Source organism: Pleurodeles waltl, chromosome 9 (assembly GCF_031143425.1).
Source record: "Pleurodeles waltl isolate 20211129_DDA chromosome 9, aPleWal1.hap1.20221129, whole genome shotgun sequence".
Classification (NCBI taxonomy): Eukaryota; Metazoa; Chordata; class Amphibia; order Caudata; family Salamandridae; genus Pleurodeles; species Pleurodeles waltl.
In genome coordinates this window covers 1,085,091,607-1,085,114,204 of record NC_090448.1, presented here as the reverse complement: position 1 = coordinate 1,085,114,204, position 22,598 = coordinate 1,085,091,607, and the positions used below count along the sequence as shown (strand labels likewise).

Sequence of the window (22,598 nt, the reverse complement as noted above, 5' to 3'; positions counted from 1 at the left end):
AAACACCTGTAGCGTGGCATTCCCCTCCACCACTAGGACCCTCCGAGTGGCTGGAAGCCCGTCTCATGGAATCAAGGGGGCAGAAATGGTGAACGGCTAAAAAGAAAAGCGGGAGCCGCACTTCAAAAAACTGAAATGTACAACAGGCGGCAGACTACAGTAGCGATCATGGCTTCATATCTGGGGGGCAGTTTGCCCCCTCTAGCCTCCCTAGAGTGATACAAACACATAAGTGAATTGGGGAACAGCAGTTAAAAAAGGCAAGTAGGTAGGGGGAACAGCCATCACTTAGTAGGTTTTCACAGCAGGACAGTCACTCATGCATTAAATGTGTTGGTGACCGCTCATCTGTAAAAAGTCCCAGAACAAAACCAGTCATGCTGCCTTCCTCATAGCAACAGAGAAGGTTCAGAGTCTCTGATAAGACAGTTTCATTATGGTGATTCTTACCCTGTACAACATGGGTGCCAGGACTGTGTTGCTTTTATCCCTCTCACCGCACAGCCTTCTGCTCTTCCACAGGTGTAGCCTGAAGTGGTGGAATATACAGTGGAACTCTCTAAGGGATATGTTTGTGTGTCTACCCTCCAGGGTTTGCCCTTGACACTAGGGGTCTGATTTAGATCTCGGTGGATGGGTTCCCCTGTCACAACGGTGACGAATATCCTTCCCGCTGAAATATAAATCCCATAGGAAATAATGGGATTTATATTTCAGGAGATGGGATATCCGCCACCGTTGTGATGGACTACTTTATCCGCCAAAATCTAAATCAGGCCCCATGTTTGCAGTGACATAGACAGCATACTAACTTCCTCAAAAACAAGAACAAAGAATAGAAACCAAGGGTGGCATTAGCAGAAACGGTCAAATAATCTAAGTGATAGGTGTCTGCTTTATCAGCCTGCAAACCACCTTGCTGTTTTCTCTTTAGTCAGGACATTACTGTCAGCTTGAATGCTTTCCAGAGAGGGGAGCAGTCACTCCTGTTCCACTATGTAGAAGACTGACCTTAGCTTTAAGAATTTCAAAGAAAGCATTTGTACCATCATTCAGTTAATGCTGTCCACACAAAAATCAGTATGGTCAAAAGCACTCACCAGGTAAAAGAGTCTTCAGTGCCCCATAACAAATGAAAAAGAACTCCCATTCATACCGCAAAAATAAATTGAGCAAAACAGATAGGCACACCCTTACAATATTCACATGGCAGCAAATACCAGCTGAGCATTTTACGTAGCACATCCCCTGCTGCTTTATCTTCAACATGACTGTTAATGGCTCTCCTGTCATGTGATGTGTGTTCCTTCCAGACAGGGGACAAAAGAGCTATTGTGGGGGCACGGGGGTTCTCAGCCATTCCTGAGCTTCACATTGTAGTCTGAGGCCTGTACTCCCCTTCCTAACTTCTGTAGCTGCCTCGTCTTTCAAATGCAGCTCACACCTGATTCTGCCTGTCTTTTGTTGCCCTAGATAGATCAGGGATCCCAAGAAAAGGGGGAAAACTGACCAGAGCCAGGTTAGGTTTAGACGAAGAGAGTGACCTGTCCCCACCCCCCAAACACAGACTGCACAGGTATAAACATGGCATCCTCAAAACCTCTCATCGCAACACTCCTGGACCAGAACCTGCTTGCCTTGAACCCAGGATCCCAGAAATAACTCCAATGGTCAGTTGGCTGACCTTCTGATTGAGCTTCAGAGATACAACAAGCATCCAGAGGCTTTCCCTGCAACTTCCCTCTGATCAGCACCAACTGGACCTACCTGGACTCTGCTGATGATCTCTGCCTTAGTGAGTCTTGACCCCCGAAAGTTACCTCCCCAGGTTCTGGACCCTTGCCTGGTGCCAAAGTGTACTCCCCCAACCTGCACACTGCAGGAATTGGACTCCAGGTGAAAATAATTCAGAGGTTCTGGGCTCTTGGTGTCAGCAACGACCGCCCATGTCTCCTGCCAATTTGAAGCTCCTGCTCTTCGAATGAGGAACGACTGCCTGTGTCTCCCACCAATGCAAAGCTCTGACTGATGACCTGTCCTTCACGCTAACAATGATCTTTTCGTGGTCAAACTTTGACTGGTGACCAGCTCTTTGTGCTGACAATGACTTCCTTGCAGCCCCCACCAACGCAAAGCTTCGACTGAGGCTCCTTGTGTGGAACTAGACTGAGCTAAAAGGTAAACTTTCAACGGGATGAACCTGGTCCCTGTATTTGATCCGCGCTCTATCGCTGTCAGGCTGATCATTTGATTTTGACCTGGTAAAGTGCGACCAGATAACTGAGATTGCCACTTTGTGCTTTTTTTGGTGCCATTTTTACCTGAAACTTTAAAAATTCATATTAGAAATTGACTCTCTAGTTGGCAGAGGTATACACCGTTGTCCAAGTACGGCCCACACTACTAGTCAGGGTAAGTCACAACACAACACAAATTATCCAGTGCTCACCCTCTGGTAGCTTGGCACAGAGCAGACAGGCTTAATTTAGAAGGCAACGTGTAAAGTATTTGTGCAATACCTCATACAGTAACACAGTGAAAACACCACAAAAATACACCACACAGGTTTAGAAAAATAGATAACATTCACCTGAATAACATAAGGCCAAAAACGACAAAGATCCACTAAGCACAAGTTGAAATATCACTTTTTAAAGGGGTAAAAGTCTCAATCCTTAAGAATCAGTTGTTGTAGCTTTGTAAAACACAGTACCTGGGGTGTGTCAAAAATAACGATGCACGGGGACCGTAGAGGGGGAGATGCGTAGAAAAATAAGGTGTTTCGTCTGATTTTCTGGTGCGGCACAGACGATGCATCGTTTCTTTCGATGGTGCAAGGTGATGCGTCGAATTTCAGGAGAGCAGCTTTGGTTCCTCACTATGACGCGGGGATATTTTGACGCCCAGGGACGATGAGTTGAAAGTCCTTGACGTGCTGGTAGAAGAAGCAGGCGCTGCATCAATTTGGTAGGCAGTGTGGTGAAATTTTAGCCGCGAGGCAGGCGCTGCATCGATTTATGGTTGTGAGTTTGGCGCTGCATCAGCGCAGTCAGCAGTGCGGCAATTTTCTAGCCGTGATGAAGGTGATGAGTCGATTTATGCTGGTGTTGCATTGATTTTCCGACACACTAGGATTTCCTTAGGGGATAAAGCCTTTGTTGGCCCTGTGATTTCAGAAACAGGAAGCAAGCTCAATCCAAGCCCTTGGAGAGCACTTTTGGAGAAAGGCAGAGTACTTCCATCAGAGTCAGGCGCACAAGACAGCAGGGCAACAAGCAGGAAAGCAGTCCTTCAGCAAAAAAGTCAAGATGAGTCCTTTGGGCAGCCAGGCAGTCTCTCTGGCAGAGTCCAGGTGTAGGTCCAGAAGTGTCTGATTTGGTGGGGTCAAAGGTCCAGTTTATATATCCCAAAATGCCTTTAAAGTGGGGGGAACTTCACAGAGTGGTTTTGAAGTGCACAAGTTCCCGTTTCATCCCAGTCCTGTCTACCAAGGTCCCTGTGGGGTTATCAGTCCTTTGTGTGGGGTCAGGCCACTGGCCTTTGAAGTATAAGAGAGAGCCCCTCCACCCTTCCTGCCCAGGGAGACCCATTCACTGTGCAGATGTAAGTGAATGCCCTGTGTTTATGGCTGTCTGGGTGGAGTGCACAAGGGGGGCTGTCAACCAGCGCAGACCAGATGTGGATTGGAGACAGGCTGTAAGACAGATGGCAGTAAGTGCAGAGAAATGCCCACTTTCTAAAAGTGCCACTTCTAAAATAGTAATATGAAATCCAACTTCACCAGTAAGCTGGATTTTCTATTACCATTCTGGCCATGCCAAATATGACAGGGCTACTTCTTCCAGATCAGAATCTCCCACTTAAAAGTATCTGAGGGCAGTTCTAATGTTCTAATGCTAGTCTATGAGAGGAGCAGGCCTCGTAGAAGTGGAAAACCAATTTGTGAGTTTTTCACTACCAGGACATCTAAAACAAATAGGTACATGTCCTGCCTTTTACTTACATAGCACTCTGCCCTATGAGTTACCTAGGGCCTTCCTTAAGGGTGACTTGTATGTAGAAAAAGGGGAGTTTAAGGCTTGGCAAGTAGTTTTAAATACCAAGTTGAAGTGGCAGTGAAACTGCACACACAGGCTTTGCAAAGGCAGGCCTGAGACATGGTTATGGGGCTACTTATGTGGGTAGCACAATCAGTGCCGCATGGCCACTATTAGCATTTAATTTACTGGCCCTGGGCACATGTAGTGCAGTTTATTAGGGACATACACGTAAATTAAGTATGCCATTTGGGTATGAGTCAATGTTACCATGTTTTAGGGAAAGAGCACATGCACTTTAGCACTGATTACCAGTGGTAAAGTGTCCAGAGTCCTGGTGTGGCTTCGGGCATCAAGATGGCGGTCGCACTCTGAGAGTGCTCTGGACCCCTCCGTCATCCGCCCATAGTTAGCGCGGTCCGAGGGAGCTGAAAGACGCCGTTTCGGACACCCCTGTGACCCTGGGTCTCGTGGGGGTCGCGCACGGCAAAAAAAACCGAGATCCTGCATTTTATGCCCGCGCGGAGACCAGGCCGATCCCGGGAAGGGAAAACAAGATGGCGACCGCGACGCGCCCGGCGGGACCGAGGCCAGGCCGATAGCTGAGCTGATGGCGTGTGCGGCAGGCTGAAAGAACGGAGAGTGTCCCTGGGGGGGCCTGGACCGGGCCCCGGCGGCGGATCCCTGTGGCCGGGCGGCCGGAGAAGAAGGCACCAGGTGAGCTGCCCTGCCTTGTGCACTGCCCTGCGGGTGCAGGCTGGGAGGCCTGGACCCCCCATCCATCCTGCCTGGCCCGCGAGACGAAAGTGAAGCGGCCGGGCGAGGACAGGAAGACCCCCGCCACTGCTTGTTCCCCCCGCAGCCCCCTCCTGGTACGTAATAGGGGCTGGGGCCGCGCGGGGGGTCGGGACTCGACTGGGGGTCGGGCGGGTCCGCCCGGGAGGACGAAGACACTATCCGGGGCCCAGGAGAGGAGGAGAAGGAAGGAGAGGGGGTCGACGAGTTGTGAACCCCCCCTCTCCTGTCATTGCTACAGTGAAGGGGACAGGCAGTGGCCCACCTCCGGCTCCCATTCAGATCCCCATCCAGAGGGGGTTTGCCAAGGCCCACACCAAGAGCTGGTAGCAGACCAGGATCCGAGAAGTGGAGACACACACCCCAAAACAGTCTGAAATTTAAGGCCTCGAACTATAGACAATTGATCCTTGTCGAGACAGATCTGAGAAGTAGAGGCCAGCGTGTGGCGAAATGGGGCCCTTTACGGAAACACCAGATCCTGGGTGTGGGGAGACCTGAGCCCGGATCTGTAGTGAGTCCCTTTCGCCTAAGCAGAGGGTGAGAGGAGGGGAGCTACCGGATGCGAGCCAACGACCAGGTCTTTCAACGGTACCGGCAAAAGATGCTTCCACAGGGCCCAAGAGAGAGCAAATTAGTCCAGAAGACACCCCTGAGACAGTGACACCCCACCGTCCCTGCGCGGAGCAGCACAGCGATACCTTCCCTGGTCCAAGACACCGGAAAACAAATTGAAAACCTGGGCTTGAAAACATAAATACGGAGAGTGTGACACACCCGGCCCCCACCCCGGGCACCACGATGGGAAAGGACAAGGCGAACAAACAGCCTCCACCCTCCCAACAAAAAATCGATCAGTTCACGACGACGACGGGCCAGCGGGGAGGGGGAGACACAGCCAGCGGGGGTCCGACCCTGGACGGAGTGAGCGCCATTCTCCAAGCTATTCAATCATCGCAGGTAGCCGTAGAAACCAAGATCGGAGAAGTACGAGTGGATATGGGCCTCATCAGACAAGACCTTAGAAATGCAGTAAACCGAATCACTGAGGTGGAATCCCGAGTTTCTCAGAATGATACTGATTTGTCTGACCTCAAAATCAAAGTGGCCCAACTGCAGACCCGAACCAACGAGCTTCACCGCCGTGCAGAGGATGCTGAAAACCGGGCAAGACGCAACAACTTACGCTTTATCGGCTTCCCCGAGGGTATAGAGGATGACAAGGCCTCCGAGTTCCTAGAGAGATGGATCAAAACGTGGATGCCGGACCAATCCCTCTCGCCCCTGTTCGCTGTTGAACGAGCCCACAGGGCACTCGCACCTCGGCCCCTCCGGGCGGCCCGAAGCGCCCAATGATCGCACGATTTCTTAATTTTAAAGACAGAGACAACATCCTTAAAAAAGCGAGGAGGTTGGAAGATCTTCAATGGGAAAATCACAAAATCCTAATTTTTCCGGACTCCACCAGAGAGGTCCAAACCCGCCACAGGTCGTATGAGCAGGTTAAGCAAAAACTCAGGGCAATGCAACTTTCGTACATGCTCCTCTTCCCTGCTCGCCTCAAAGTTCTCATGGCTGGGAAAGCATACTTCTTCGAATCACCTGAGGAGGCGTGGGACTGGCTGACGGAGGAGGGCATCGGGGCCCGGATGGGGTCCCCCGGGGGCTGCCGGGAAAACCCCTTGTATCGTACCCCCCTCTTCAGAGGGGCCCCGGAGGAGCCGGCGGCGCACCAGATCTCGGAGAGGTAGGCGGAAAGATCTGAACACTCTTGCGGACGGTGAGAAGGCCCAAGACTCAGGCTCACAGACTGAGATCACAACAGACGCTCTTCCGGGGCTAGTGACAGAAGACGGTCGCCTAAGTCAATCTCCGGTGCTCGGCTGACGAGTCGTGTGCGGCCCCCTCGTTGGACGTGGGGAGAGACTGGCCGCGCCTGATGTGCTCGGGCAGGCCCCGGTGGGACTGCCATTGACGACACCGGAGACTTTCTAAAGTATGGTGTCGAATGCTCGTTTTGCGACCGCTAATTGCAATTGATCCGAAAGAAAGGAGGGGTCCACCACTCCACCCCAACGACAGCAATGCTGGCTGTCTGGTTTTGGTTGGGTTTTTGGGCAACAGATGCTTCCGGGGTGGGAGTATGGGGAGGGAAGGAGTTTCGGGGGGGGGGGGAGTTTGAGTTGGGTTTAAAGGGCTACGAGTTAGTCAGCCTGGTTTGTAACTTTAAGATTTCGCCAAATTGTTTGAAATGGCCGTCCCTAGGTTTACACCTGCACACTAAATCTTGCGTAACACCTGCACACCTCACGCTTGGCCCTCGATGACCCAAGTCCTTTCCTGGAATGTAAATGGCCTATTAGACAAGATCAAGAGATCAGCAGTATTCCACACTCTCCGTAGATATTCCCCCTCCGTGGTCCTCCTCCAGGAGACCCACCTCCTTGGATCCAGATGCCCTATGCTCGCGCAAGGAGGATATGATAGAGTATACCACGCAGGATTCTCCAGAGGCTCTAGAGGGGTGGCTATCCTACTACACCGATCTTTACCCATGGTGATCACAGCCACGCAGTCCGACCCACAGGGTAGATTCGTAGTAGTCACAGGGACTCTTCAGGGGCACCCGTTAAACCTTGTATGTGCCTACGCTCCTCCAGCGGGGCTTGACACCTTCTTACTTTCGCTCCACCGAGTGACCTCAGGACTCCCCCAAGGGACCACCCTACTGGGAGGCGACTTCAATGCGGTTCTTGACCCAACTCTGGACATATCTGGGGAAATCACCACCAATAGATCTAAGAGGGCTTCAGCCATAAGCAATTGGGCGGAAAGCCTCGGCCTGTGCAAGGTGTGGCGCACCTGGCACCCCAGAGAGCGCCAGTACACGCACACGTCCGCGGCCCACCAGATGCAATCCAGAATAGACCTTGTGTTTATGCCCGCTCTGGACTTCTTAAACATCACGGGGGCAGAGATTCTCCCCCGAAGGGTCTCGGATCATGCGCCAATACGTATCAGACTAGGCGGAGTAGACCCCACCAAGCGGCCTATGTGGCGCCTGAACGCTTGGCACCTGCAGGATAAAGATTACACGCAGGAGCTCAGGAATCACCTCAGTCAATATTTTTAACTTAACGTAGGTTCGGTTCAATCCCCGGGAATAATATGGGCCACTTGTAAGGCTACTCTTAGAGGGCACGCCAAACACATTCTTCGGTCCCGTGAGCGATACCAGAACTCCCAGATCTCTGTAATGGAAACCGAGACCCTACGACTGGAACGCCAGCATTTAAACTCGGCTTCGGCCTCTACCATGAGGCGACTGACTAGGGTGAGAGAGGATATCAAACATATGATGCTGGAGTCGGCCAAACACATGTGGAGAGCCTCAGCAGCCCGAATATATGGATGGGGGGATAAAAACGGGAAACTGCTGCACTGGCTAGCCACCCGCCCCATGGCCGACAGAATTATACCCGAGATCCTAGAGGACTCGGGCTCCCTTGTTAAAACATCTGCAGAAATTGCACATAGTTTCGCCTCCTACTATACGCGTCTATATGCCAAGCACCCACGCCCCCCCATTGAGAGAGAGACCCCACTACTAAACGACATTACCCTTCCGAGGGTGCCCCCAGAGGCGAGAAATAGATTGGAGGAGGCCATTACCCTTGCAGAGATTAGCAGTGCAATATCCAGCCTGGCAACGGGCAAAACCCCAGGCCCGGACGGCTTCCCAGCAGAACTATATAGTAAATGCAGTGACATCCTGGGTCCCCACCTACTTAACATGTACCACGAAGCTGAAAACCAAGGCCGCTTCCCCACTGAGATTGACCAAGCGACAATTGTGGTGATCCCCAAAACCCAGCCCCCTTCACGACACTGCTCAGCGTACCGGCCCATCTCGCTCCTAAATGTCGAAATTAAGGTACTCTCCTCGATCCTTGCCTCCAGACTAAAGGAGGTAATGCCCACTCTGGTTCACCCTGACCAATGTGGCTTCATGCCTACCCGTAGTACCAGGCACTGCATCAGGCGGTTACATCTGGCTTTGGCGCACCGCAAAACTCTGTCACACAAATACTTGGCACTACTTCTACTTGATTTTGAAAAGGCCTTTGATACGGTGGATTGGTCTTACCTCGAACAGGTCCTGCATAAAAATGGGCTCGGACCGAAATTCAGAGGATTGGGGAAACTCCTTTACTCTAATCCGACTGCCCGAGTCCGGGTGAACGGAGTAGTCTCCGACCCGTTCCCCATTGGCCGTGGAACGCGACAGGGATGCCCGCTATCCCCTCTACTTTTTGCGCTAGTAATAGAACCCTTGGCGATACTACTGAGAAGCGACCCACTGATTGAGGGCTGGCACTGGCCCATCGGTTCGGAAGACCGAGTGGCATTATACGCAGACGATGTTCTCCTGTATATCTCCAACCCACCCAAAAGCGGCCCGGGCGTCCTAGAAATCCTGAGACTTTTCGCAGAAGCCTCAGGACTGGTCCTGAACCCAGCCAAGTCCCTGCTAGTCCCCCTGCACCGCTCTCGCGACTGTATAGACTGGCAACGAAACATCCCAGTTCGGAGAAACAGCTTCAAATACCTAGGAATACATGTTTCACTTCTTCCCGAGTTAGCGTGGGAACTTAATATTGCGCCACTAACAAAGAAAATCAAGCTCGACCTCCTGCGCTGGAAGGTGCTTCCCCTGAATCTACTTGGCAGAATAGCGCTGTACAAGATGATGATCCTCCCCAGGCTCCTATACCTCCTACAGAACTTCCCACTTCCCGTCCCCACGAAATGGTTCAGGGAGATGGATTCCTTAGCGCGCCAATTCATATGGGGCGGAACTCGCGCACAATTGTCGCTTAAAACATGTCAGAGGGACATATACGAGGGGGGCTTAGGCATGTCTAATGTCCAATACTACTATCTAGCGATGCATACAGTTGTAATTAATGACTGGGTGGGAGGTGGTTGGTCAGACCCTGCATACAAACTAGAACTACAAACAATGGGCTACCCACAGATCTTCAGCGCCCTTTATGGGAATCCGATCCCTCGAGATACCCCAGATGTAACCAAAGTGGTACTACAGGGATGGCGGACGGCTCAGAAAGTGACGGGGTGGTGGGGACGCCTTACCCAACAGACCCCGCTATGGCACGGGAGGCAGCTGGAACATGTGGCAGATCTGGAGGGCCTTCAGACCTGGGACAACATAGGTATCTCCACTCTGGGTGATATCTGGGAAGGGTCACATATGCGGTCCTTTCAGGAACTCCAGAAACAATACGCCTTGAAAAAGACACAGTTCTACCGATATCTTCAGTTGTGTCATGCCCTACTAGTCCACGTACAGACTGGGGACACCATCCCCGAGCATAGCCCCATGGAAGCCAAGGCTCTGATGGGAAACCTGGGCAGAGGAGGGATTTCCCAGATATATCGCACCCTAACTACCGTCGCGGCGGGCCCCCTGGGAGGACTTCGCAAGAGGTGGGAGGATTGGGTGGGTCCCATGGAGGACATGGATTGGACAGAAGCACTGATGGCCCCGCGCTCTCTTACAATGGCCACTCGCCTCCGATTAATACAAACCTACTTTCTGCATGCCGCATATCTCACGCCCGACAAACTACACCGAGCGGGCCTCCGCTCCTCGGCGGAATGCACATGTTGTGGGGGCCCCACAGCTGACTTCTTCCACATGGTATGGGCATGCCCGATAATAGCGGCCTACTGGGGTGCGGTTGTGCAGGAGATTTCTGGGGTCTTACAAGAGGAGGTGGAGAGGTTGCCAGTGCCCCTCCTCCTGGGGGTCATGGGTGACATTGGGCTGCGAAGATCAGACCGGACCTTTTTAGGGGTGGCATGCCTGGTGGCCAAGAGGGATATAATGACAGAATGGAAGGCAAAGAATGCACTGACACTGACTAAGTGGAGACGGGGGTGGATTGGTGTGCGCAGCGTGAGAAACTTATATATGAGGCCAGAGGTTGCTTAAATAAACATAACAAGATATGGGGGAAGTGGGAGGGCATGGCAGGCTTTTAGGTTTAAAGATTGTATATTATATGTATCAACAAGGTGTGGGGGGTGACCTAGGATTCGACCACCATTGTTTAAATGCCCGTTGGCATCATGTTGATTTGTATTTATTATTGTTTTCATGCAAAATCAATAAAAATTTCTTTATCAAAAAAAAAAAGTGTCCAGAGTCCTAAAGTCAACAAAAATGAGGTTAGAAAAAATCAGAGGAGGAAGGCAAAAGGTTTGGGGTGACCCTTCAGAGAGGACCATTTTTCAACAATTCATAACTCTGGTTCTCTAATGTTTTTATTTTTGCTTTGGTATCATTTTATTTATTAAAACACATTAGTTAAATCTAAATTAGTTTGGGATTTTTCTTGTGTTGTGTGTTCACTTTATGAGTGTTGGGGTACTGCATAAATACTTTACACATTCCCTCTATGTTAAGCCAGACTGCTTTAGAGCAACACTACAGGTGTATTTAGTGACTTTTGCACCCTGACAAGTATTGTGTTTATTACTTGAGTGGAGCTCTCATCCTTGTAAATGAATTACTAAATTTCCTACTGCTTGTATGCGGAATTCCAGAAATTAGACCATTATGCCACTTTGCACAACTATGTGCACTTGTTTTAAAAAATTACCACAAGCGCACAGGAACAACAGAACATGAGCAGCGCAGTGTTTTTGGTTCTTTGCCCTTTTTTTTAACACAAAAGTAAGTGGTTGTTGTTTGTGGTGCTTTTTTTACACCATAGTTTTTAGCTAAGTGCGTCCCGCCATCAAAAATTGGTGGAAGTTCGCATTTTGAGCTAAAATATTGCACAAAATGATGGATTTGCATTTTGAGTTTATAACAACCCCTGAGCAACAGAAATGTGTATAAACGTCCAAAGTACCCAGTCCTTTAATCCACTATTCAGCCAATTCAAATGAATCTTCTGGTCATAGCCATCACGTGTTTCGTCGCTATGGTGAGTACACCTTCGACTTCATCAGCGTAAATGTCATCTAAGTGTCCAAATACAAAAAATGAAGTCAAGAAAAGACGGTAATCTGAAGTCCTATCAGTAACAGCATGTGTCCGATGCTGAAAACTATGAGTCGGTGTACATATACTTTTGGTTCAAAAGGCGAAGGCCTAAAACGCGTGAAACACACGTTGGCTGCGACCAGGAGACTCGTTTGAATTGGTTGAAGACTGAAATAAAGAAGTATAAGATACTTTGGGCTTTCATACACATTTCTGTTGCTCAGGGGGTTGTTATATACTATTGGAGGTGTTCAGTTTCCATTTAAAGTGTTTGGTGGCTCTTTTCCACCCTCCACATCTGCAACAGCAGCAGCTCCTCATCAATTGTGGTAGGAAACAGCAAGCACACAATATGCATATGTCACAATATCATGACCAGAATATCAAGAGACAAACTATTGGACAGGTAAATGCACGGGGGAAGTAAAGATGTAATATTCTTAACTCCATGTCTTTGTGCCTTGAAGATGTAGATACCACCGCGGGACGTATATGTGGAGCTAGGTGTAGAACATACATACAAATGTATGTTTAACCCTCTTCATTCTGGTCATGATATTGTGACCATATAATGTATTTTTTACTTAATATTCCCGACCTACACCATCCGTGGCCCTGGCACATCTGGCAGGGCTAATGGATTGCCCATGTGCTTGGGGGATGCCTTCTAGAGACGATGGTAAGCCCCTCGTGTAAATGAAAGGTCCATTGCGCTGCTTATAGGTGTAGAGGTGAAACGTGAGTTCTACAGTTCAAAACTAACTAGCATGTCTAATGCTAACGTTGGCTTCTAAGTATTGGCAAAAACATACGGGAATGACTGATCGCATGGAGCATTTAGAAGTATGCCCTCCTTGTTGTCTCTTGGGTGGAAGGGACACTGATTGATCCCATTAAAAAAATGCAACCACTGGAATAATGAGTAGGAAAGGCATCCGCATTTGGACGCTTTGTAAGATAATGCACAGGTTGTCCTTGTGGTGTGTTACAGAAAATCATAGTCAGGAAGTTCTCTAATATATATATTGGCTCCTAAATATTGTCTTCAGAAATATTGCTCAATTGGAGTTGATAGTGGAAAATCTACACCAAATGGGACAAAATGTTACAAATGATATTTAGGACATATTCAATCCTGGAGATATTTCTATATGTGATATTCTGACCAAAACCACTGGGCACGGTGTAGACTTGCGGGGGGTGTCAAGAGAACGCTGGCATACAAAGCAACTCAAACCTGAAAACAAAGCTCTGCAAAACAGATGTTAGAAAACAGCATCCATCCTTGACTTGGAGATGCTGAATACGTCATCACAGACACTTTACGTCACTGTAGACGTCGCACAGCCACCACTACAACCTACTACCTTCATCTCTCAGTTTCATGGGCTGTTGCCCGTTGTTTTGGGACAACAGCTGCCACAATTATTTATTTAGAGTTTTGTAAAGCGCTAACTGCCGCCTTCCAGTCGCTTCGAAGTGCTAGATTACTAATGCCGCGTTAGACATTAGCAGTGAGCGTTAAACGCATTCGGAATCTCACCATCTGAATTTCGCGATCGTGTTCTGTTTTTTAACACTATCTCAACGTTAATCAACGCCGTTTTTGCTAATAAATAGATGCACAGTTTAGCATGAGACACCGTGGTTTATCGCCCCGAGTTTTGTACGGTAGGTCTCACCCGTTATCACTACAGCCGTGAACAACCCAGGAGGAGCCTTTAAAATGAACCCGTCATCGAGCAGTGTTTTCAGTTTCATGACTTATTAATTGCATCGCTTGCAAGAGGGTGATTCATTATGTCAGCTTGAATGAAATAAAATATGTATAACTCCGCGAGCTCATGTATTCGGCGCATGTCAGGATTACAAGAAAAGTGGAGGCCAGGGACTGGTGCCAACATAGCTAATGACTTAAATGGAAGCTTCCAGGCAATCAACAACAAACCAGCGTCACACGCGCACGAAACACGCGCGCGCGCACACTCACGGAACCAATAAAGACTAACTCTCTCACACACACACAAACGCGGAAACTAAGAAGCATCAGACACAAAAGCACACGCACACTCTCTGAAACTGATAAACATCAGACACAAACACACTCACAAAAACGCACGCACTTACACACACTCACGGAAACCAATAAGCATTAGACACAAACAGGCAAACACACAAACAATCAAGTAAACCAATAAAGACAAACACGCACACACAGAGACACACACACAGGAAACCAATAAACAGAATAATCACGCGCACACACTCACAACGGAAACCGATAAGCATTAGACACAAACGCAACCACACAGGCACACGCACAGAAACCAATACTTATCAGACACAAACACACAGAAATACAACTAACTAAACCCACACTTTAAAGACACTGCACACACTTGAGAGCAGGAAAGACATTAAACAAAACACCAATCAAGTGCGGACAATCAACAACAGAGGTAAAGACTGCAAAGGACAGGCAGAACCACAGAATGAATACAATGTGAATAGAGAAAATGCATTAAGTAACTTGAAAGTACTTAAAACAAATGCACGCGCGCATAATGAAGACACGAAACAGCCCAGTTAATTGGATAGACGGCAGACACACCAAACTAATGCAGCAAACAAGACGGGCACAGATTAAAGACCATAACAATCAAACACAGAAAAGATCATACACGTAATGAACACAGAGAGAGGGTATAAAACAAACAAATAAGCACAAAAACATTTAAGCAAACACACACATGGCACATCCACACATGCGCTGAAGACTATAAACACAGTGTGACGATAAACCACTCACCCAAACACAGACATACGCGAACAGCAAACAGATGCACACAATGCAGTCAAAGAACAACATGCACATATGCCCACGCACACACGCCCCGTCTTGAGCACGTGAAGTGCATCACTGGATGTGCATATTAAAATGAACTGGGAATGCTTGTTGGAACACCCCCTCCCTGCCCCCTCAGGTCCACAGCGTCTGCAGTACTGCTGCAGGGCATCCCCTGGCTCCGGTACTGCAGACAAACAACACAGCCTGGTGCACGTGAACTGCAGCACCGGGTGCTTGTTGGAAAGCCCCTCATTGCCCCCCTCAGGTATTCAGCTCGGACGATCCAGCCGCAGGAACCCCCTCGCTCCACTGCTGCAGACAGACGCCCAGCCGCCTTCACATGCGCTGCATCATGGAAGTGGGAAATGTTTACGGAAAGCCCCCTCATTGCCCCCCTCCGTACCCCCGTAGGTTCCCAGCTTGGACGGTCCTGCTGCAGGGTCTCGTGCACACGAACCAAAGCACCGGGAGTATATACATTATACTGAAGTGGGGAATTCTTGTTGGCATACCCCCCTCCCCCCACCCCCTCAGGTCCTGCTGCAGGGAATCCCCTGGCTCCAGAGCTACAGACAGACGCCCATCCTCGTCGTGCACATGAACTGCAGCACTGGGTGCATGGTGGAATACCCCCTCCCTGCCCCCCCAGGGCACAGATTCTAGGGTGCTGCCTCCGGTGCTGCAGAGGGGTACACAGCCTCCTGCACATGAACTGCAGCACTGGGTGCATGGTGGAATACCCCCTCCCTGCCCCCTGACGGCACAGATTCTAGGGTGCTGCCTCCGGTGCTGCAGGGAGGCACACAGCCTCCTGCACATGAACTGCAGCACTGGGTGCATGGTGGCATACCCCCTCCCTGCCCCCTCAGGGCACAGATTCTAGGGTCCTGCCCCTGGTGCTGCAGGGAGGCACACAGCCTCCTGCACATGAACTGCAGCACTGGGTGCATGTTGGAATACCCCCTCCCTGCCCCCTGACGGCACAGATTCTAGGGTCCTGCCCCTGGTGCTGCAGAGGGGCACACAGCCTCGTGCACATGAACTGCAGCACTGAGTGCATGTTGGAATACCCCCTCCCTGCCCCCCAGGGCACAGATTCTAGGGTCCTGCCTCCGGTGCTGCAGGGAGGCACAAAGCCTCGTGCACATGAACTGCAGCACTGGGTGCATGTTGGAATACCCCCTCCCTGCCCCCCTCCCCACCCCCCCAGGGCACAGATTCTAGGGTCCTGCCTCCGGTGCTGCAGAGAGGTACACAGCCTCGTGCACATGAACTGCAGCACTGGGTGCATGTTGGAATACCCCCTCCCTGCCCCCTGACGGCACAGATTCTAGGGTGCTGCCTCCGGTGCTGCAGGGAGGCACACAGCCTCGTGCACATGAACTGCAGCACTGGGTGCAGGTTGGAATACCCCCTCCCTGCCCCCTGACGGCACATATTCTAGGGTCCTGCCTCCGGTGCTGCAGGGAGGCACACAGCCTCGTGCACATGAACTGCAGCACTGGGTGCAGGTTGGAATACCCCCTCCCTGCCCTTCTCCGCACCCCCACTCCCCAGGGCACAGATTCTAGGGTCCTGCCTCCGGTGCTGCAGAGAGGCACACAGCCTCGTGCACATGAACTGCAGAACTGAGTGCATGTTGGAATACCCCCTCCCTGCCCCCTGACGGCACAGATTCTAGGGTGCTGCCTCCGGTGCTGCAGGGAGGCACACAGCCTCCTGCACATGAACTGCAGCACTGGGTGCATGTTGGAATACCCCCTCCCTGCCCCCTGACGGCACAGATTCTAGGGTGCTGCCCCTGGTGCTGCAGAGGGGCACACAGCCTCGTGCACATGAACTGCAGCACTGAATGCATGTTGGAATACCCCCTCCCTGCCCCCTGACGGCACAGATTCTAGGGTCCTGCCTCTGGTGCTGCAGGGAGGCACACAGCCTCGTGCACATGAACTGCAGCACTGGGTGCATGTTGGAATACCCCCCCCCCCCCCCCCCAGGGCACAGATTCTAGGGTCCTGCCCCCGGTGCTGCAAGGAGGCACACAGCCTCGTGCACATGAACTGCAGCACTGGGTGCATGGTGGAATACCCCCTCCCTGCCCCCTGACGGCACAGATTCTAGGGTCCTGCCCCCGGTGCTGCAGGAAGGCACACAGCCTCCTGCACATGAACTGCAGCACTTGGTGCATGTTGGAATACCCCCTCCCTGCCCCCCTCAGGGCACAGATTCTAGGGTCCTGCTCCGGTGCTGCAGGGAAGCACACAGCCTCGTGCACATGAACTGCAGCACTGGGTGCATGTTGGAATACCCCCCCCCCCCCAGGGCACAGATTCTAGGGTCCTGCTCCGGTGCTGCAGAGAGGCACACAGCCTCGTGCACATGAACTGCAGCACTGGGTGCATGTTGGAATACCCCCTCCCTGCCCCCTGACGGCACAGATTCTAGGGTCCTGCCCCCGGTGCTGCAGGGAGGCACACAGCCTCCTGCACATGAACTGCAGCACTGGGTGCATGGTGGAATACCCCCTCCCTGCCCCCTGACGGCACAGATTCTAGGGTCCTGCCCCCGGTGCTGCAGGGAGGCACACAGCCTCCTGCACATGAACTGCAGCACTGGGTGCATGGTGGAATACCCCCTCCCTGCCCCCTGACGGCACATATTCTAGGGTCCTGCCCCCGGTGCTGCAGGGAGGCACACAGCCTCCTGCACATGAACTGCAGCACTGGGTGCATGGTGGAATACCCCCTCCCTGCCCCCTGACGGCACAGATTCTAGGGTCCTGCCCCCGGTGCTGCAGGGAGGCACACAGCCTCCTGCACATGAACTGCAGCACTGGGTGCATGGTGGAATACCCCCTCCCTGCCCCCTGACGGCACATATTCTAGGGTCCTGCCTCCGGTGCTGCAGGGAGGCACACAGCCTCGTGCACATGAACTGCAGCACTGGGTGCATGTTGGAATACCCCCTCCCTGCCCCCCCCCCCCCCCGGGCACAGATTCTAGGGTCCTGCTCCGGTGCTGCAGAGAGGCACACAGCCTCGTGCACATGAACTGCAGCACTGGGTGCATGTTGGAATGCTCCGTCCGCCCCCCTTCAGGTCTCCAGCTGGGGCAGTCCTGCTACAGAGAGCCCCCTGGCTCCAGTGCGGCATCCGGCCCAGCATCGGGTAGATATATTATTTTGAAGTGAGTAACACGTGTTGCAGCGCCTCCTCATTCCCCCCGCAGGTCCCCCCTTGTTTCCAGTGCGGCACACAGACGCCCGGCCTCGTGCACACGTACCGCAGCACCGGCCACATATATTACACCATACAGTGGAATGTTTGTGGAAATGCCCCGCCCGCGCCCCTCGCGTCCCCAGCTTGAACGATCCTGCTGCAGGGACCCCCTGGCTCCAGGGCTGCAGACAGACGCCCGCGCTCCTTCACATGAACTGCAGCACCTGGTATGTATAATATACGGCAGCGGGGAATGCTTGTCGGAATACCCCCTCATTGCCCCTTTCATGTCCCCAGCTGGGACGGTCCTGCTGCAGCCCCCCCTCACTCCAGTGATGCACACAGACGCCCAGCCTCGCGAACAAAAAAAAAAAATATATATATATATATATATATATATATATATATATATATATATATATATACATATATATATATATATACATATATACATATATATATATATATATATATATAATACTGAAGTGGGCAATGCTTGTTGCATTGCTGCAATAAGCGCATAGCAGGGCGGCCCTGCTGCAGGGAACCCCTCGCCTACGGTGCTGCAGACGGCTGCCTGCGGCCGGCGAGGTAATCCCCGGCTCAGTGGAGAGGACCCGCCTTCTACGCTTGTTTATACGATGGTGGGCGGAGTTACCGCGGCCCACAGGACCTGCTGCTGTCATCGACGGTGCTTCCCAGCTAGAGGGTGATCACCGAGCAGGCACATCCCTTTGGGGGCCCGGCAAACCGGGACACCTCACGGCGCAGGGCTGGCGTTTGTTCAGACGTGAGCTGGTAACTAGGACCGGAGCTCTCGGTAGGTTAACCAGCCACTCACCTCCAAGTGAATACCGCCCTTCGCGAGCACACCATCCACTGATGTGTTCATTAGGGCCTGGGAGGTTCCATCTTCATACCACCCTGGTCACCAGTGCCTTGAAACAGGTACTGATTGCACACACCATCACCTTTCACAGACTTCCTCCAGATGGAGACTCCACCCTTCCACTCACTCACCTGGTCGTTAGTGCCTGGAAGGTTATCTCCACCAACCACCCTGCTCAAGGGCGCATTGGAGAGTTACTGATTCCACATACCACTACCTTTCCCACAGTCCAACCCCATGGAAGCTCGACCCTTCTTTTTATGTATTTATCAGGGCATGTAAGCTTCCCTCCACATACCACCATGCTCATCCGTACCTTGCAGTACCTTACACGTCATCGCCTCCCGCAGACGCTAGCTAGCCCTTTGGAAAACTGATCCTTTCCAGTAATCTATTCGTTATTGCCTAAAAGGTTATCCCCACATACCACCCTCCTCATCGGTGCCTTTGAGAAGTACCTTACTACGCCTGCCATGCCTTACCCTAACTTCAGACCTTTTTTAGGAGTTCAGGTTTTCAACTTGATGTACTCACCAGTACCCTTTAAGATTCTCCACACAGACCACCTTGACCATCAGCGCCTAGGATCCTCCCACCTCCTTCCCTAGACCTCCCCCACCCCCTTTGAAGGATTGCTCTTCCACATGCCATCGCCTCTGCCAAAGCTCAGCCCGTTGGAGAGCCCATCTCTGATCTGTTCCTCAGTTCTTAGGAGTTCTTCTCACACACCACCCTGCTCTTCGGTGCTTTGTAAAAGTACCGTTTCCACATACCATCACCGCTCACAGGCTTCACCCCTGTGCAGGGTTAGCCCTTCCATTTATCTCTTCATAAGCACCTGGGAGATTGCCCCACAGATCACCCTGCCCGTTAGCGCTTTGGAGCGGTACCATCCATGCACAGACCATCGGCTCTCCCGGACGGTAGCCTCTTGGGGAGCTAGCCCCGTATGCGGATGTGTTCCTCATCGCGTGGAAGGCTCCACCTCACAGACCATCTGACATTCAGCATCTTGGACAGGTACCACGCTTACCACAGCAGGAGTCCCCCGGAGTTCAGCCTATGGAGAGTTCAGCGCTTTAACGGAAGCAGTCGTCAGCCCTTGAAAGAATGTCTCCACAGACCGCCATGCACATGAGCTGCTAAGTGCCCTGCCCCCCTATTTCCAGGATCATGTTCCCTATTAGTAAATTGGAGGTATTATGCCTCCTAAACTTCAGCACATTGGGGAGGTGTCGTCAATGCAAAGGCACCCCCCTCTCCCAGGCCTCAGCCACATGAAGAGCTCATCCCTTCTACTGGAGAGTAGTCTAGTACCCGAAGGATCTCCCCACAGACCACCCTGCCCGTCAGCACCTAGGCAAGAAGTCCAATTCATTGCCCAGACCACCCTCCCTATGAATAGCTTTGAGGGTTACCATTTCCACATACCATCGCCAAATTCAGATTACAGCCTCTGGAGAGCTCAGTACTTCAAGTGATCTATTTATCGGCACCTGGAAGGTTATTCTACAGACCACCTTGTCTATCAGCACCAAGGCACGACGTCCAATCCATTGCCCAGACCACCTTCCCTAGCAGTAGCTTTGAGGGTTACCGTTTCCACATACCATCGCCAACTTCAGATTACAGCCTCTGGGGAGATTAGTACCTTAACTGATCTATTTATCAATACCTGGGAGGCAGAAACTACAGACCACCCTGCCTAGCAGTACCTTGGACAGGTGCCCTACTGGCAAACACCCTTCTTTCCCTGACTTCAGCTCTTCCAAGAGCCCACCCCTTCCACTGACCCAATCTACAGTACCTGGGAGGTTCTCCTTCAAAGACCACCCTGTCCTTCAGCGCCTGGAGGACGTCTCCTCACCCCAGAGACCCCGGCTATTCAGCAACCTCCGTCTTCGTGCTTCCATCGCGCTATCCTGCCATTCCCTCTCCTGCCCAGGCTCAGCCTCTGTGGCTGCCTGTTGTCATCACCTCACCCTAAGCCCTGCCTGCCCTTCGGCACAAGCTCCCAGCACCCTGAGCCCCAGGGCCGCTGCTGCGTTCCTCGGCACCCCCACCCCCGAGGAGGGAAGGACCCGGCTGCAGCCCATGTCCTGGGGTGCCCCGTCCATCCTATGTGCTCAGCATGCAGAGGCTGCCTTGTGCGTGCTGTGCGTGTTTGTTTATGTGCATAACTCCTTGTGTTTGTGTCTCCCTCGCAGCGCACAGACGCCCGCCGAGACGCATTGCTGCATGACCTCACGGGCAATGCAGGCACAACATCTGCAGCACGCCTGGACAGTTTCATCACAGACGTAGATGTTAGCGCTTGCCGCTCACCTCTTCCCTCACGTCTGCAGAGGCGCTCGCCTCCCCATCCGGGCTGTCTGCAGAGGTCTCGGCGGCTGCCTGGGCTTCCACCTCCGGGGACATCCTGAGCCATCACACTGGAGCTCCGCTCCGGCTTAAACTTCCTTCCCGGTGCCAGGGCGCCTGCATCCGAGGAGGCTCCCCGGTACTGCAAAGCTCGAGGCGACTTCTGCAGGATTCCCATCCACTCCTCCTCCTCCTCCTCAGCCTCTTCCAGAGGGGGGCTCGTGTGCACCCCTCACCCCCGCCGAGCTGTGGTCAGCTTATCCACCAGCACAGAAGCTGCCCCCAGGAAACCAGAGCCAGTCACTTCATGAACCGCGCCTGGTGGTGAACTTCAGGGAAGAGGGGCCAGGGGCAGGGGCAGGGGCCGGCTGTCAGCCGCAGAGCCTGCTAAAGCTTGCTTTTTCATCAATGTGCAGTCTCTCCGGCTGCAATCCCCTCCAGTGCACCCCTGCCTGGCGCGTAGCTCTGCAGTGCCGCTGCATCTTACGGTCCGTGCCTCTGAGCAGCGCGGGGGGAGCTGCCTGCTGTTCTGCTGATAGTGGGGGCGGGCTGCTCGCCAGGCCCCCAGCCTTCCTGGCATTACAGTGCAACAAACTGCAGTACTTCTTGGATGCTGGACTTCGGGGATCCCTCAGGAGACTGATATGAAAGTCGTGTTTGAAATATGAAAGAGCAAACAAGATGCAGCCCCTCCGCCCCCAAACAAGACATGTGTAATGTGGGGTCCAACTTGCGACATGTCTGCAGGAAAACCTAATGTTAGCCCAGGGCTTTTGTTTTGTAAATCGAGTCAGGTGCGTTAGTCCCTTTGATTCATTGCAAACATGCCAGGAAAACAACTCCCATGATGCAACAGATTGTTACATTAAACCCAAGGAACGGGGAACTTAGTGAATGTGGCAACCCTAAACCTGGTCCTGCCCCTTGGCATCTTTAGTGTTAGAGTGTGTTTGTTTTGCAAGAATACATTTTTGTTATATTTGAAACGTCAACAACTTATACTATCAAGAGAGTCCCCACGACAACCTGCCTTTACACAACGGAAGGATTCCATAGCAGCCAAGGGGCCCAGAGGCATGCATGACTGCACGAGGCAGTCCTGGCATCTTAGCTAAACTTTACATCTTGAGATTTATGAGCCCAAACTTACTCTTTTAAAAGAAAAACTACAACTCCCAGAAGGTATGGTGCTTTTGGTTGAAAATGGCGGGACAGGCTAAATGTATCACAAAAGACGTGCCACAACTTGGGAGGTATAAACACCATGGTCCCCCTGGAGACCATGTGTGAAGATGCAACAACATCCCCAGCAAAAAACACCCTGGGGTTGAGTCACAACTGGATTTCAGGAATATGCCAAACCTATGCCTATAAAA

At 51.9% G+C, this 22,598-nt stretch overlaps 1 protein-coding gene across 1 annotated transcript in view; it reads right to left on the bottom strand.

Moving 5' to 3' along the window:
- The window catches only part of LOC138260347 (transmembrane protein 151B-like), a 144,847-nt gene extending 123,140 nt beyond the window's left edge, over nucleotides 1-21,707 (bottom strand). The window contains exon 1 of the mRNA XM_069208761.1: nucleotides 21,187-21,707. Coding sequence (XP_069064862.1) covers nucleotides 21,187-21,279 — 93 coding nt within the window. The 5' untranslated portion in view covers nucleotides 21,280-21,707. The remainder of the gene's footprint in view (nucleotides 1-21,186) is intronic.
- Between the last annotated feature and the right edge of the window lie 891 nt (nucleotides 21,708-22,598).